The sequence below is a fragment of the Dermacentor variabilis genome, chromosome 1, assembly GCF_050947875.1.
Source record: "Dermacentor variabilis isolate Ectoservices chromosome 1, ASM5094787v1, whole genome shotgun sequence".
Lineage (NCBI taxonomy): Eukaryota > Metazoa > Arthropoda > Arachnida > Ixodida > Ixodidae > Dermacentor > Dermacentor variabilis.
In genome coordinates this window covers 51,882,215-51,899,060 of record NC_134568.1, presented here as the reverse complement: position 1 = coordinate 51,899,060, position 16,846 = coordinate 51,882,215, and the positions used below count along the sequence as shown (strand labels likewise).

Here is a 16,846-nt window from a genome sequence, read left to right as displayed (position 1 = left end):
AATCCCATGCACTGTGGGAATCAACGTTACACGAAGTATTTTGCAGGCAGCTGGCTATGCAACATTTTTTGGGGTTCTGCAAAGCGTTGCAAGGTTGACCAATGAGTTAGTGTAAATGCAGTACTAGTGTTTGCAACGCGAGTAGTGAACTAGAATTAACGCGAGTGCATGTGTGTGACGACAGCAGCAAGACAACAATAACAGTAATGATGATTACGTGATTTCTGCAAATGATCGAATTGATGAGAAAGAGTAGCATGTATAGTGCAAGATGGGTAAGAAACACAGAAACTAAACGCTCACTGATGACAGCACGTGGTATCACTTAAGAGTCTTAAAGGATACAAACGGGTGGCTTGATGGCGATACTGTAGCACAACCTGAAGCCCGTGTCCTTTTAACAGCCATTCAGATGAGCGGCGTGGTGCAGCTGCTCACTTTGGCCTAGCCATGATGATGCTGCCATAGTGGAATTCGATGCAGCGTTGTCGTACTCGGACACTATGTGCACCAAGAAAGAGCATGCCTCTATGTTTGATTAAGTGGTCTGGTGATGGCAAGGGCCGTGAGAATCCGGCACGAGCTTTGCGAGGAACTAGGAGGAGGCACATTGCTGTCTGGCACTCGTATATCCACTCGTGGGAAACTTGCTTTTCAATTGATATTTGAACAAATGCAACCATCAAATGGCGTTCTGCTGCCAAGATCTTACATGCGCCACCTGGCTCGAGCACAGATGGCACGTGAGAATCAGAGGCGAGTCAGACTAGGAAACTGGAATGATGATGCAACGACCATTATGGCATCATGAACACAAGCAACATCGGCCCAAGTTAGTAGATAACTTGCTCCAACGGGTTGGCATAAGCTCTTGTCATGGTAATGCCATTCATGTCATACATGCACGCACCCATGTCATGAATTTATCTCATTCTTGTCATGCATGTCATTACATTCATGGGTGCCATGTCATGGCTTGACATACAGACCATGGCATTCATGCCAATCATTTTATGACATACATGGCATGACATGTTATTAATGTTGCACATGCATACCCAGAATATTTTCAGTTAAATAAATGCATGCTCTATCATTAAATCCATTATAGTTGATCTCATTTATGACATTCATGCCAGTTCCATTTTCTGACAAGTTATATATCTGGATGTTCATCACATGAGTAAGATGACATGCATCACATGAATGACATGACGTGATTGCCATGAATGACATAAATAACATGAGGTGATGGCATCTTGGTCATTTCTCTAACTTGATATGTATCAGGATATGTGTGACGAGACATGCGTGCATGACATGACAAGAATGACATTGAATGACATGCTCATGCATTTATTGTCAATAATGTCATGTCATTTGTGTCAGTTCATGCATGAATGTCAGGTCATTCACGTCCAGATATATATTGAGTTAAAGAAACAAGCACGACGGCATCATCTCACTCATACCATTTATCTCATGACATACATGCCATGATGTCATTCATGTCATGAGATGACATGCACTTGTATGTCTTGTCATTTATATCAGGTCATGCATGCATTTCATTCATATCCCAATATATACAGAGTTAAAGAAATGACCATGACGCCATCATCTCATTCGCACCATTTATGTCACAACATACATCCCATGACAAACCTGTCATGTCATTGATGTCATTATGTGCCCTTCATGTTAAGTATGCATGCACGTCATGCAGCCCCTCTGATATACAAGGAAGGGAGAAAAGGTGGGTGGATGGATGGACGCACTGTATTAGATGGATGGATGGATCGGATCGATAGACAGATACACTCAAAACACCTGAAGTTCACAAAGAATGCTTCACATTAAAACCTTGTAAGTAGTCCTCTGTGCTGCATACGAAATATTCGCCATTAAGGTGACAGTAGTAGGCAACACAGTTCATATACTTTCGACAAAGAGTGTACCTGGCACACAGCCTTAAAGAAAGCAAATGCACACATGATGATGATGTTTATTGTGTGGCATAAGATTAACCATATGGGTGTACAGTTTTTCAGAATGTACTGTGGAAAATTCTAAGAACTGCTGTATAATGTAAGTCATGACTGGCTCGTAATATGCTGACTTGCCTAGGTCCTGGTACGGCAGCATGAAGGCCATGTTCCTGAGAGCTACTGAGAGACTAACCCACAGGGGCAACTGGAATAGCACCACCACAGCTGCCTTCATTGGGTGGCAGTTGTCTCGGACCACAAGCCGCTGGAGGTGTCGTTTCACCTGCACAGGCAAGCATACTCTTTTGAGTACATCTCAGACACATTAGACTACAAGGTCATGCGAAACAATCAAGAAATGATGCACTTTATGCTGTTTTTTAAAGTATTGAATGCTGAAACATTTATTTGACGTAGTAGTTCTGCGGAAACCCGCAAGGTGGAGAGAAGTAATTAATAAAGGGGAAATCAGACATCCACCCGTTCGTAGCAATTACTACAAAGGAAACTCATACAGGTTCCTCGAAAGAAAGCCTCAGAGTTGAAGAAAAATTCGTCCTCGTCCGGGACTCGAACCCGGGACCACCGCCTTTCCGGGGCAGCCGCTCTACCATTTGAGCTAACCAGGCGGCTAGCAGATGGCAGGGCGAAGTCGAATTTGTCGACAACACACGAAGCAAAGGCAAGTGTTTGACGTAGTAGTTCTGCGGAAACTCGCAAGGTGGAGAGAAGTAATTAATAAAGGGGAAATCAGACATCCACCCATTCGTAGCCGTTCGTAAAATTCCACTACGAATGGGTGGATGTCTGATTTCCCCTTTATTAATGAAACATTTATTTGAAGTCTTTTACCTTTGTTTACTATTCCAAGCACAATTTTGGGCGCAGTGCATATTCTGTAATTTAGCTTTGGTATGTTTGTACAAAATGCTGGATCAGACAAACATAAAGAAGACAGTTTGTCTGTGCTAATGTACCTGAGTGAGAATGCAAGACCTACTAGCCCAATAGTCAGTCCTTCTAAAACTCTGCAAGCTAGTTTAATGGTGGAAAAGCAGACTAGTTGGTAGGAATTCATAGAATGTAGATCAGTACTCGAAGAGGTGGTGCAGAGATTACTACTGTCTCTGTTTACACATGCTGTGGCATCTACTACACTAGTGCAAGTACTTAGTGCATGTATATTAATGCCGCCTGCCACATACCAGTCTGGGGTATTCTCACGGTACACAACCTAGCTGAATGCTAGCTTATGAATGGGAAGCGGCAAGCCTGCACCTACATCTTTGTACTCAATGTGGCATTTCTCTCGGCCATGGGAAATGCATGAAAGACAAAGGTTCAATTTTGTGCTTCGAGGTATTTTTGCTCTCTCTCGGTGCACTGTTTCTTTCTCATTGGTGCAGAAAGAAACAAGTTGCATAAAGCCATGGCCCAAAGAGCCACTGATGCAGACATCCACACACTGTCGCAGGTTTTGCTAAGTAGTGCCAACCTTAGATGTGCGCCGCCTTTTCCCCTCACACCAGTTCCAGTTCCGGTATTTCCGGTTATGCCATTTTTGCTTTCTGTAGTTGCATGGCTAGAATTTCCGCTATGACTGCTTTATCATATGATGACTGCTGTTGGACGCTCACAGGTGCTTATAAGCTGCAGCAGTGGGCTCTAACCTGAGTAGCTCGCTCTAGCCCCTGCAACTACGTGCAGGCATCATCCATGTTCATCTGTGCATTTGTTGAGTGCACACTGCGCCCGCACACTTTGTCTGTCATCCCTTTTCACTGACAAAGCACGGAGAGCTATGGGCCAGTGCATCACTTTTGCTGAAGGAAGCTGAAGCTACGCAAGTTCCACTTGACGCTTGAAGCTAAGGGGGTGAGTGCGAGAGGAGCATGGAAGAGGAGGGTAGGTTGGCGGTACTTAACCTGGTCAGCGAAAACGTGGATGGAGGGGCTTTAATGCAGACTGCACTGAGGGCCAAGATGTGTGTGCAAGATTGCTGCGTAGGTAAAACAGATGTAGATTATTATGAAAACAAATAATGAATGTTTAATAACGGTGACGCTTGCAAGGTACAAGCAGCAGCTAGTCAGCAAGTACCTCAGCTGTGTGCCACTGGAACATTCTTGAAGTGGTGCACGTGCCACACTCTACAATTACGCGGGAGTGATGTGTGCTGTGATGCCTGCGATGGTCACAATAAACAGCCCACAGGGTAACAACATGTGCACACAATAAAAGAAAACCTGGGATGAGTGCTCTTTCTCGTCCAGTTTTCGGTGGTACCTTATGTTCTACAACTTGAGGAATCACACATTAATGAAATATGTCCATTCAGGTACTGAAGCAGTTTCTTCTATGTTGTTTTGTCATTAAAGACCATAGCAGTGACTGCTGCTGACATTTACTGTTTGATAAATGATGAACAGCTAGCAAGCACTCCACCTATATACTCTGCTCTGCAAGGTGCACATCTGCTTAGAAAAAGAAAAATGCTGAGGGCCACCATCACAGATTCAATTACACACACCATTTAAAAAAATATTATTAAGCCTAGGTGCAAGTTTTTGTTGCATTCAAAACGAGGATCACTGCTTCTCCAGTATAATGCATTGAACATCTATGCTGGTGCTCCTGTTTTTGTGCGAGTTGGTCAAATTTGTGATGAGGCTCCATGTTCAAAGTGACGAGAGGTAATCAAGAACTCACATGGCTATAGAAGTATTACACTGAGTTGCTTGGCAAAGACAGATCTTCACTGTAGAAAGGAGAATTGGAGCAGAGACCTTGAATTCATTAAAAATAGTGCTCCCAGAAAAAATTGATTTGTTTGGAAGTACTATTCCGGAACCACTGGGAGTGCTGGTTGGGCAAAGCCAAACCAGCCCCACTACAGCAGAAAGAGCATTTTGTTTGAAAAGACGATAAGATAAATAGCTAGGCATCAGACTTGCTTCACTTGCACGCAGGAAAACCACACCTGCATGTGCACAAAGAACATCTCCAATTTTTTTCTGTAACATTCAGCAGACAAAAAATGAAGCTATAAGTACTGCAGTTGGAGGCTAAAAATGAGCACAAATTAATGGGCATGAGGTATATTTTGCATAGATCTTTTAATAGCACTGGAGACGCCGGCACTATGACAGCCGTGAGAGCCTCACACACCTATATGCTTTAATTTGTTTCAGAACATTTTAGCTTTATGGGAAAGATCAGAAAGAAAATGAAACTGAGCACTGTAATAAAATGAGAAATCAATTAATGGAGTACTGACATGGAATTTTCGACATGACACATTATGTGTTAAACAAATGTCAAACCCCCCGAACCATAGAAAATATAGAGACAAGGTCCAGAGCCTCCTAAATTTACTATTACTTCTTTTTATGAACCAGTTTCGGTTTTGGCACCCAGGTGATGGATGGATCATGATGTCACAGTACAGTCTTCGAAAACATTTGTCAGCACCCCTTGCTTTCTCCTATGTTCATTGCATCTGCCTGTGCATGCCAGCCTCTGCAGTACTCCTTGCTCTATCACACTGCCTATTCCCTGTCCTGCTTTGTGGTCTAGAACATGTGCCACTGCATACCGTAATGTATCTTTCACTAAGAATTGCTTCATTTCTGGTCTGCCGCACCGAGTGGTCGTTCTTAGTGGCAACTACAACATGCGAACCAGTAAGAAAGGCTGAAAATATTCGATAGAAGAAGAACCATTAAAAGCTCTACGCTCTAGCTCTATTCAGGTTGGCACTTTCAAACAAACTTGCAGCCTTAGAACAGTGAGATGAAGATGACATAGAGGCAATGAATGAAACCATAACTAGGCTGGCTTCAGAAGCAGCAATTGAAGTGGGAGGTAAGGCCCCAAGGCAACCAGTAGGTAAGCTCTCCCAAGTAAAAAATGACCTAATAAACAACAAAGAATGAAAGTGTCAAACTCAAGAGATCAGACAGAGTTAGCAGAGCTGTCAAAACTAATCAACAAGGAGAAAATTAGGGGTATTCGAAATTATAATGTGAGGAAGCAGTAAAACATGGATGCAGCCTGAAAATGGTAAGAAGGAAACTAGGCATCGGACAAACCAAGATGTATGCACTGAAATATAGACAGGGTAATATCATCAGCAATCTCAAAGGTATAGTAAAAGCAGCGGAAGAATTCTATACTGACCTGTACAGTACCCAAAGCAGAAACAATACCTCCATTCAAAGTAGTAATGAACAGGTTAAAGAGGCTCCTTCTATAACTAGCGGTGAAGTTAGAAGAGCCTTGCAAGACATGAAATGGGGATAAGCGTCAGGAGAAGATGGATTACCAGTCGATTTAATCAAAGATGGTGGAGACGTAATGCTTGAAAAACTAGCGGCCCTTTATACGAACTGCATATTGACTTCAAGGGTCCCAGAGAACTGGAAGAATGCCAACATTATACTAATCCACAAAAAGGGAGACGTTAAAGAATTGAAAAATTATAGGCCCATTAGCTTACTTCCAATATTATGTAAAATATTCACCAAGATAATCTCCAATAGAATAAAAGCAACACTGGACTATAGTCAACCAAGGGAACAGGCAGGTTTCAGGTACTCTACAATGGATCACATCCATGTCATCAATGAGGTAATTGAGAAATCTGCAGAGTGCAATCAGCCTCTTTGTATGGCTTTCATGGATTACAAGAAGGCATTTTATTCAGTCGAGATACCAGCAGTCATAGAGGCATTACGTAAGCAAGGAGTACAGGACACTTACGTAAATATCTTGGAAAGCATCTACAGAGATTCCACAGCTACCTCAATTCTCCACAAGAAAAGTAGGAAGATACCTATAAAGGGGTCAGAGCAGACACAATCTCTCCAATGCTAGCCACCGCATGCTTGGAAGAAGACTTGGAGACTGACGAAGAAGCTTGAGAACAAGTTAAGGACTGCGCAAAGAGCGATGGAACGAAGATTGCTAGGCGTAACGTTAAGACACAGAAAGAGAGTGGTTTGGATCAGAGAGCAAACGGGTAGAGCCAATATTCCAATTGACATTAAGAGAAAAAAATGAAGCTGGGCAGGTCATGTAATGCGCTGGTAAGATAACCGTTGGACCATTAGGATAACAGAATGGGTACCAAGAGAAGGGAAATGCAGTCCAAGACAGCAGAAGACAAGGTGGGATGATGAAATTAAGAAATTCGCAGGCACTAGTTGGAATCGGTTGGCGCACAACAGGGGTAATTGGAGATCGCAGGGAGAGGCCTTCGTCCTGCAGTGGACATAAAGTAGGCTGATGATGATGATGACACATACAGATACCTGCTTCATTTGGGAGCAAAAAATTGCAGTTGGCACAGTGGTAGTAAGCAAACAAACAAAAAAATAAACGAGTAAGATAAAAAAAAGCTCCTGCCTCAGGTCCTCAGACTGACCAAAAATTCCGCGGACACCTAAGAACTTCTTACGAGTTGCAAATGCGAAAGCATTATGTCCATATGAATGTTGCTGAGGAGCTCTTCAAGTTATGAACTCTTTATGGGCATTCGAGCATGTTGAGACGCTTGGCGCATTTTGATTTGGCCTTACCGAGGCGCAGTTAAAATACAGGCAAGAGCTTGTGCGGATAAGGAATGAGCGGATAACAAAGGCTTCCGAGAGTGAGAGCAAAGGTGATTTGGCATCGCGATAACGCACTCTCCCCTCACACAACACCTGAAGGCTACTGCGACAGCAGGTGTACCTTTTTGCCCACTCTGCTCCATCAAGGCGCACTCGTGCCATGGCATAGCAGCCAATAGGAATTTAGGTGGTGCTACAGATGCGGGATGCCAGCTTTTTGCTCAATGAGCCATTTGACACTTTTGCATCAATAAATCTGCATCTTACTATATACCCTAGTCACTTCACTACAAGGGCAACCGAAATACTGGCTATACTGAATGCTGGGATTCTAGCATGTGAGGATTGCGGTTTGGGATAAGTCTCTTGCAGGCTTGCGGAGCTTGGGGTTTTTGCAACAGGGCTTTCAGATGCAGGGTAGGCATAGTAAATGCCCTCATACTTTTCTCCATTAAGTAGATAGCATGCTTGTTGGACTATGAAAATGGAATACCCAGCACTAAACTTCTGTAACTATCAAATAATAATGAATTTAGCGCCAAAAACACGATCACAGAGAGGGGATGACATAAAGACAAGACGAGCTTTTGGTGCTAAATTTATCATTATTTGACATGCAATGACTGCATCTGTCTATCTTACACCCAGAACACTGTTTCTCAAATTTTCCTGAGGAATACCAGGGTCAATAGAGCTCAAGGAAGTCTGTATAGGGACAACTGTAGGGTTACGCCATTCTGAAGCATGCTATTGAGAATTTGGGAGACATCTACGATTACTTGCTTGTGCCACCCTGACCACTTTGATTGAGGCGAAATCGAATACAACACGTGCAGCCGAACTTGCGGCCTTGACTGACGTCAGTGCTGTCGATTCCAGGTTGTAATATTACCTTTGTCAGTGATTGTGGACCACAAAATGACATAAGTACCTAAAACGTAAGCCAAGCAGTGGAATTTGAATTATTCAAACTTATACAGATCAAATCGGAAACACGAAATAGGGTTGACGTTGAATAGGCTATCCGATTTCCGAATGCGTTCAATGTGGCGTGAGGTGAGAAGGCTCACATGCAGCATGGCATATCATTGCATAGGGAATAACGATCCACACTACACTGCAAATTACACACAAACACTCGGGACACCACACATCAACGCCGTGTTCCATGTAGCGAGAATGATCATGTGAAACTACTCGACAAACGCACGTTTACACGGTAGAGGTGCCGCGCTTGCTTCTCAGTGAGATTGAACATGCGCACAGCTTGCGTCGTCTCGCGCTTCAGCTCTTGGGCGATGCTAGCCATTTCACGATCCAGGTTGGCGAATCTGGCAAGCACGTGGTGCTGGTAAACAGCAAGTGGCAGCGTGACAGCCACTCGGAGGGCTAGAGACGTGAGCACAATGGTTGAGCCCCACGAAAGTCCACTTGCTGAATGCGCTGCGTCCAGCAAGTCCTGTGCGTACGCTACGGGTGTCGACTGCGACAAAGTTTGCGACCATGATTGCAACGAAAAATCCCGAACAGTGAATACACTGCAGCAAGATGCCGGCGCTCTCTTCTTCAAGTACTTTGTGCGATCTACCGCTAGGCAAGAAAAGCGGCCCGCGGAGGAAGTACATGCAATGCACGCGTCTAGGTGCGATCGCACTACTGAAAAACGAAACATTTCGAGTTTTCGTACGTTCTAGATGCGGCTTGTCTAGGCTGCCTTACCGACTTTGCCTCTTCCGCAAAGCCAACACACTGTTGTGTGCCAAAATTATAGTGCCAAAATTTTGGAGGCCGAAGGCTGAAACAGTTACGGCATAGATGTACTATATTAACTCCATGAGTTACGGTGCAGAAAGAGTGGAAAGATAACGAAGCCAATCGCGGTCGAGAATTAGTTTCACTTCAGTTAGCAGCGAAGCTTGTATAGGTGTTCTGTGGCGAAGCTTCATGATTAAAAACGGGCTCAGGAATGAAGCGAACTGTACCGCGGACTTTTGAAGAGTGAAATGCTGAGGCTCCATACACTCCATACTCCTTTCTACTCAGGAGTCTCTTTTTGCTCCACCGTTGTGCCAGGAAGCGGCGGGGTAGGCAGAAACAGAAGGTTCATGGCATCCTGTGGTCGACGCGACAGTGTCATCACACACGAAGCCGTACTCTCGGCGCTCGAAGAAGCGCGCGCCCCGGAATACGAATTGTTAACTTTCTTCGATCCTTCATGGAGCATCGAACATTCGAGATCCGTAGTGGCAACGTACACCTATCCAAGGACATTCACGAACAATGTAGGCGTTCCGCAGGGCGCGATTTTATCGCCTACGCTGTTTAATTTAGTCATGCGATGGCTGGCTGTGCGTCTCCGACGGCTTCATGGTGTCCAATTCACCATATATGCAGACGTGACATTGTGGACGGAACAAGGCGATCGTCTCAAGACAACGGAAATAGCCACTACCCAGGTAGCACAAAAGAGATACGTAACGTTTTCGTAGCGTTTATCCAAGACGATAAAAACGGGTTAAAGAAGACACGAATGAGAGAACTTCGGCGGGAAAACGTCGGATATCTCTGCTAATGTCCGGCTTAATTACTTTCTTGAGACGATCTAGAACAGGTCTGCAAGACGTATTCGAAAAGCTGGTCTAGAAATAGGATTGGGAAAGACACAAGTAATCCCTTTGCCAAAACTATTCGTAACCTATTTCTAAACGTTTTTAGGACGTTATCAAAAAGCTGGTCTAGAAGCGGTCTTGAAAGGTTTACGATCATCTGAAGCTAATTTTCGCGGGTGACGGGCGCGATCAGACATCGTTGTTCAAAACACGCGTTTTGTTTCGCCTCACGCGACTGGCCTATGCCGCGCAGACGTCGTCAGCCGCACCCGTTGGCACTGCCTAGGCCAATCGCGTGAGAGAAACTGATCGGGCGTTTCGAACAACGATCTCCAATCGCGCCCCAGATGAGTAGAAGCGTCGGTGTTGACTGTAAGAGCCATGGCGCAGTGCCAAGCACTGTTCCCCGCATGGCCGGCGCATCCTCTACCAAGTCGCACGAAAATGAGCCTGTTAGGAATAATAAATCCTTAATACCGCCTTTAGTAAGCTACGATGCTTACAACCACAATGGGAATGACATCCTGCAAAGAACAAATGGCCACGTCTTGGCAGGTGGCCAGACCAAGCCCTTCATGCCAAGAGTGCATGAAATGAGAACATTGTGACAAAGCAAGAACACTTTATTAAAATGTAATGCTTATGCAAGGTTCGAACAAACTGTGTGAGAAATGCAAATAGAAATAAAAGTACATCAACAATGACAAAAGTCGCAGAAAGGATTCGTAATGAACTCGAAAGTGAACATTCACTAGCACATAAACAAAATTCCAAGTACACATACAAAAATGAACAGAAAAACCTGGAGTGTACTAAAGTGTCTAATTTATCATAGTAAAGTGCGCGTGCTATTAGATGGACTAGAGTTATGCAGAAGTGACATCAGAGCGAATGGAAGAAGTAGACTGAAAAATGCAAGAGTATGAATTGGATGGTAACTGCCTCCAAGCAATGTTACCAATCATCTAGAAGCTTGAAAAGAGCACAAAAAGAAATACCACCGCATACCATCATAAAACAATCCTGTGACAGAAATAAAAAAAAATGGGAACAATGCAAAATTGGAAATATTGCCTTTAGGATATATCAAAGAAGGTAATGGCGAGAAAAATAACCATACAACAAAAAAGCAATAAAGTGAAATTAGTACAGAATACTTAAACGGGGGATTCAGTGTAACAAGTGAACACTACTGTAGTACAGCGAACGATGAGACAGTAATGCTGCATCTTGCCACTCCAGAACGTGAGAAATGAATATGCAAGCCTCATATTAGAAACTTACATAAACATGGAAATAAACTAGAATGCACTGGAAGCTGCATTTGTGTAACAAAGGAAGCAATGGTCATAATAAATGGTAAGTGTTTTATATAAAGAGCCCTTTACAAGAGTCAAAGTTGTACCTCTCTGGCAAAAATAAGGTTGCAACGAATAATTTGCAAACCAGCAAATACATTAATTAGCACACTGACATGTCACACTTTGCGCACATCTCCAGTCTCCTAAAGTGAAAAAAAGCACTCTGAATGAGAAAAACGTTTAACACATGTAGCCCAGAGCAAATTCTTTGCCAGTTCACTCACACTTTCACATCCAAAAACATTTGCCACAAAGTCCAGGCACAGTTCCACTGATGTTTACCAATTCACCCCCACTTTCACGTCCAAAAATATTTGGCACACAGTCCAGGCAGAGCTTCATAGATAAACAGCTTGAGAGCACCCTACTGATTATTGTGCAGTCCCGCTGCTGGAAATAGAACTGCCGCACATGCTGGTAGTGGTTTCAATCTAAACACACTTGCTGCCCTGGACAGGTATGTTCAGATATCTGCACTGGTGCTCCATTTTGTCGAAGTAGACACATTGATGCACTACGCTGGTAATTGAAATGTTTTGAATGCACAAGTATTGGCTTCACCAGAAAGACTTGCCCACATACCACCACTGGCATATATATGCACTTGCCCTTCACTCAGTAGCATTGAACTTAAAGTGTTCCCTATGTGGGAGCCATGTGTAAAACCGGTGTCACACGACCACTCTCGATCGCGATCAAGCACGATCCGGATCGAAATTATCGATGCGACTGGCTCACTCTCGTAGCTTGCGCAGAGGAGCCATCACGACCGCGAAATTCGATTTGTAACGGACTGGATAGCGGCTAAAAAAGCCCCGTGTGAAACCGGTATCAAATAATGCGCAGACGTACGCTAGGAAAATGTGTTGCACAAGGACAAAGAACTGCGACATGCCCTGTTGTGCGAAGCGCGCGAACAGAACACATGTATATATATATTAAAAAAAACTGCGAGAGCGCTTCGCGAACTCCATGCGCACACATGGCACCCGCACGAACTCGGCAGGCCGCCGTAAAGCGCGAAGGGCTCACAGCGTACATACCGACACATGTCCCAAACTGCAAACAATCGTACTACCTAAAGCATACAAGTTATTTTATACCAAGGGCATACTCGACTCACGTATGCAGTATGCGCAAGCGAGTTATGCAGCGTACATGCTGTATCCATTCGCCAAATAGTAAAATTGATAACAAGCACAAAGCGACAAGGGACTCAATACATTACTACCATTTGAGGCGTCAAATAAAATCGAATTTGGCCGTTTCATATATTGGACACATGTGGTACCCGGTAATACCATGAAATACCCATCACGTGGGTAAAGGGGGCGAAAACACAATCGAGAACCTGAAGCGCGAACGATAAAAGCACGGTATGGTGCACGCAAAATTCTGTCAGTGCGCTGTAGCGCGAGGGAAGAAAATAGGGCGAGCACTTGACCTCACCTTTTGGGATACCGCACTAGTAGTGAATCATTAAAAAAAAAAAGCCTGTTTGAACCAGTTCCCTTGTCTGCAACACTCTTGCTAAACGGGAGACTAAAATACCACGATGATGGCTCTATTGCGGAGATCGGCAAGGTGCGCACAGACAGAAATTTTGCCGCCTTTCTTCGCATTCTGCAAAATGCTTTCTTGTTAGGATCACGCATAGCGGCCGACCCCGACGCTAGGGACACACAGGCACGATTTCGTCCGTCTAACTTTCGTCCTTATACTGCCCTTAACGCCTTAATTACAGCGGCAGTGAAAAGGCGCCTCACATAACATGACAATGAACTTGAAGAGCTGATTAGTGCCCTGCACTCCGCGCCCTCCAATTGAAAACACTACTGATTTCCAAATTAAACTACACAAACAGATCGCACAACCCAAACTAATCACAGAACGTCGTTTTCTTGACGGCAAAACCCTGCAACACTTACATGACAAAGGGCAGCGGCAGCACATTCAGAACAGCCGCTATCATACCACAGCGCAATGCAAGTGCGATAACGTTATTATGCCCGGCTCAAACAGATCGCACAACCCAAACTAATCACAGAATGTCGTTTTCTTGACAGCAAAGCACTGAAACACTTACATGACAAAGGGCAGCGGCAGCACATTCAGAACAGTCGCAAACAGACCATAGTGCCATGCGAGTGCGATAACGTAACTATGCCCGGCTTCACGAATAACGTGGCCGCCTTGATCACATAACAATTGAAAACACTACTGATTTCCAAATTAAAACCACACAAACATATCGCACAACCCAAAATGATCACAGAATATCGTTTTCTTGACAGCAAAACACTGCAACACTTACATAGCAAAGGGCAGCGGCAGGACGTTCAGAACAGCCGCAAACACACCACAGCGCAATGCGAGTGCGGTGACGCGACGACGCCATGACGACGCGACTATGCCCCGGCTCGCCCGGCTGCCCGGCATCACGAATCACGTGGCCACCTTGGTCACATGATTTGACGACGGTATCGCCACCTTGCGCAAGGTTGGATCGCGTTGATGGGTTGTTGAATTTGTAGAAGCCGCTAAAGAGGCTGACGCGCCGTGGCGTGGCGGTGGCGTTTTGAGTCGTTTGCAAAACGTATTCACCCCTCGTTTTAAGCTGTCTGGCTTCCAACGTTATCAAAACGTATTCACCCCTCGTTTTTAAGCTATCTTGTTTGGAACGTCTTTGATGCGTCGATTTTGGTCAAAAATCCGTTTCAGACGTTGAATCCCTTAATACGACGTTTTCAAGACTTTGTGTGCTACCTGGGTAAGGCGCTGCAGAATTCGTTCTACACAGTGACGGATTATTTGGAAGAAACAGACATGCAGCCGTCTCCTGAGAAAACAAAGTGCATCCTTCCCGGTGGCACGGCGCAAGAAAAGGAAAAAGTCAGTCTGTATACCTAGCTGGCAAGAAAATCGAAAGAACTCCAAAACGCCACGTGAAGAAATTCCAATTCACGAGGATGGAGGGGCTACCTGGCTCAAACAACTGGAGCCTACATGGAAGAAACTCCTGCACCTCGTGAAACGCACATCGCAGAAGCCTGGTGGAGCTGGCACCAATACAGCTCGCACTGTGATGTCGGCAGTGCTTACTTCGGGGGCTTAATTGTTACACTGCGGTACGTATGCTTTGAACTCACCTATGCACCAGCGCTGGATTTGGGGGGGGGGCTAAGGGGGCTGCAGCCCAGGGCCTCACCTCGGACATCATCATGGGCAACGGAACTTCGAGCGACATGTATGAAGCGAGAAAACCAGAACGAGCAGACGGGGCCCCCCGTCTATATGTAACAGCATGCATTTAGCCTGCAGATCATTTGGGGAGAGCTTGTCAAGCTGCAAAAACAGGAATCCCCCGCCATCCCGGCGGGGCCCTCTTTCTTACGAAGCAAGGTGCGTTTGCTGGGAAGAGTTTTCGTGGTTTCCTGTCAGTCCGTCTGTCCAGTGCTGTTTGGAGAGGAGGGGCAAGGGGGAAACACCTAAAACATGTAATGTGGGATGAGGACCTAAATTTCCCTTGCCCCTCGTCACCACCACGTCACCCTCCACCTCTCAAAAAGTTCCGCCGCTGTCCTTCTCATAGAAAGGATGTGGAAGGTGCCAAATCTCCCCGATGAGCCTCCTTCTACTGACGAGCGCCAGGAAACAACACTCCAAGAACCGACTCACTTGTTTCCTGTTAGTTTGACTTCAAGTAATCATGTTCCCACCCACAAAGTGTGCCTCGAGAGGACGAAGGAGACGGCTTTTCGTTGCGGCAACAGAGAAGTACAGACACCCTCGCAGCAAGAGGTACGTTGCGAGATTCTCCGAAGTGACCCTGCTAAGTGGCCGGACGTTATTACTGACAGCCTTCGGAGTGTATGCCTTGAGAAAGGGCCATTGTATTTTCAAAATCGGGCAGAAAATTTTCCGTCTTCCAAAAGGCAAAACAAAACTGAGAAACGCTGTATGTCACCTCGTCTTTTCGTGCGAAAGGCTGTAAATAGGGAGGCGTACGAGCGACACTGGTTAATGTACTCGGAGTCCAAAGGTTCCGTTTACTGTTTCATGTGCAAAATATTTTCGATTTCAAGTAACCCCAGTGCTTTCACCACGGACGGCTTTTCTGACTGGAAAAGAGCAGATGAAATGGGTTGCGCACATGAAAATAGCGTCGAGCACCGGAACTACGTGGCAACATGGCTCGCCCGCTCTAACTCGAGCAGCACAATTGACAAGGAGCTGGTTAAGCATCTTGTCACTGAGACCACTTACTGGACAGACGTGTTGAAGCGCGTAGTCGTTGCAGTTAAGCTTCTAGCTGAGTGCAACCTAGCGTTTAGGGGCAGTGAGGAGATTTTTGGCTCACCGAGAAATGACAAGTATATGGGAAGGCTTGAGGCCATTTCCAAGTTTGATCCCTTTCTAGAGTAGCAAATCAAACGTTACGGGAACAAAGGAAAAGGTCACCCATCGTATCTTTCAAAAACCATTTGTGATGAATTTATCGAGCATATGGCAAAGGCTTTCAAGGAACGTCTCGTTGACGAAGTGAAACGCGCAAAATACTTCTCTTTAATTGTTGATTCGACTCCAGACCTTACTCACGTTGATCAGCTTTCAGTTGTTTTACAATACTATTTAAATGGGAAAGTGTACGAACGCTTTCTTGGATTTGTTCCAATTGAATCGCATGCCGGCTTGTATCTTTTCGATAGTGTGATGTCCCTCTTGACTACTAATGGCATCTCAATTGATGATTGTGGGAGCCAAGCTTATGATAATGCGAGTCATATGTCAGGAAAATACAAAGGACTGGAAGCTCAAATCAAACATCTGAACGAATTGGCAGTCTACGTCCCGTACGTGTGCTGGTCATTCACTGAACTTAGTTGGCGCGTGTAGCGTTGACAGTTGCCTTGAGGCAGTCAAATTTTTCACTGTAATTCAGATACTGTATGTGTTCTTTGATGCCTCACCTAAGCGATGGAGGTACCTTTTGGACAGCATGGGCGGAACTGGCCAGCAGCTTGTTTTGAAAAGTCTCTCTGAGACCAGGTGGTCAAGACACGCTGAATCATGTAAGGCCATTCTGAAAAATTTCAGTGCAGTCTTGTGTTGTCTTGAAGCTATATCAAAGAACAAGGAAGAAAACGGTGACACTAGGAATGAAGCGCACTTTCTCTTCAAGAAAATGAAAAACTGGAGACTGCATTCATGGCGATTTTCTGGAGTGAAATCTTGGATGATGATGATGATGATGATGATGATGATGAAAAACGTTT

The 16,846-nt window shown here is 44.9% G+C and overlaps 1 protein-coding gene across 1 annotated transcript in view; it reads right to left on the bottom strand.

The window, feature by feature from the left end:
* LOC142577893 (cytochrome c oxidase assembly protein COX18, mitochondrial) overlaps positions 1-9,302 on the bottom strand; it is a 31,000-nt gene extending 21,698 nt beyond the window's left edge. The window contains exons 1-2 of the mRNA XM_075687328.1: positions 8,811-9,302; positions 2,124-2,271 (exon numbers count right to left, since the gene is read on the bottom strand). Of these exons, the coding sequence (XP_075543443.1) occupies positions 2,124-2,271; positions 8,811-9,272 (610 nt within the window). The 5' untranslated portion in view covers positions 9,273-9,302. The remainder of the gene's footprint in view (positions 1-2,123; positions 2,272-8,810) is intronic.
* Positions 9,303-16,846: the final 7,544 nt, after the last annotated feature.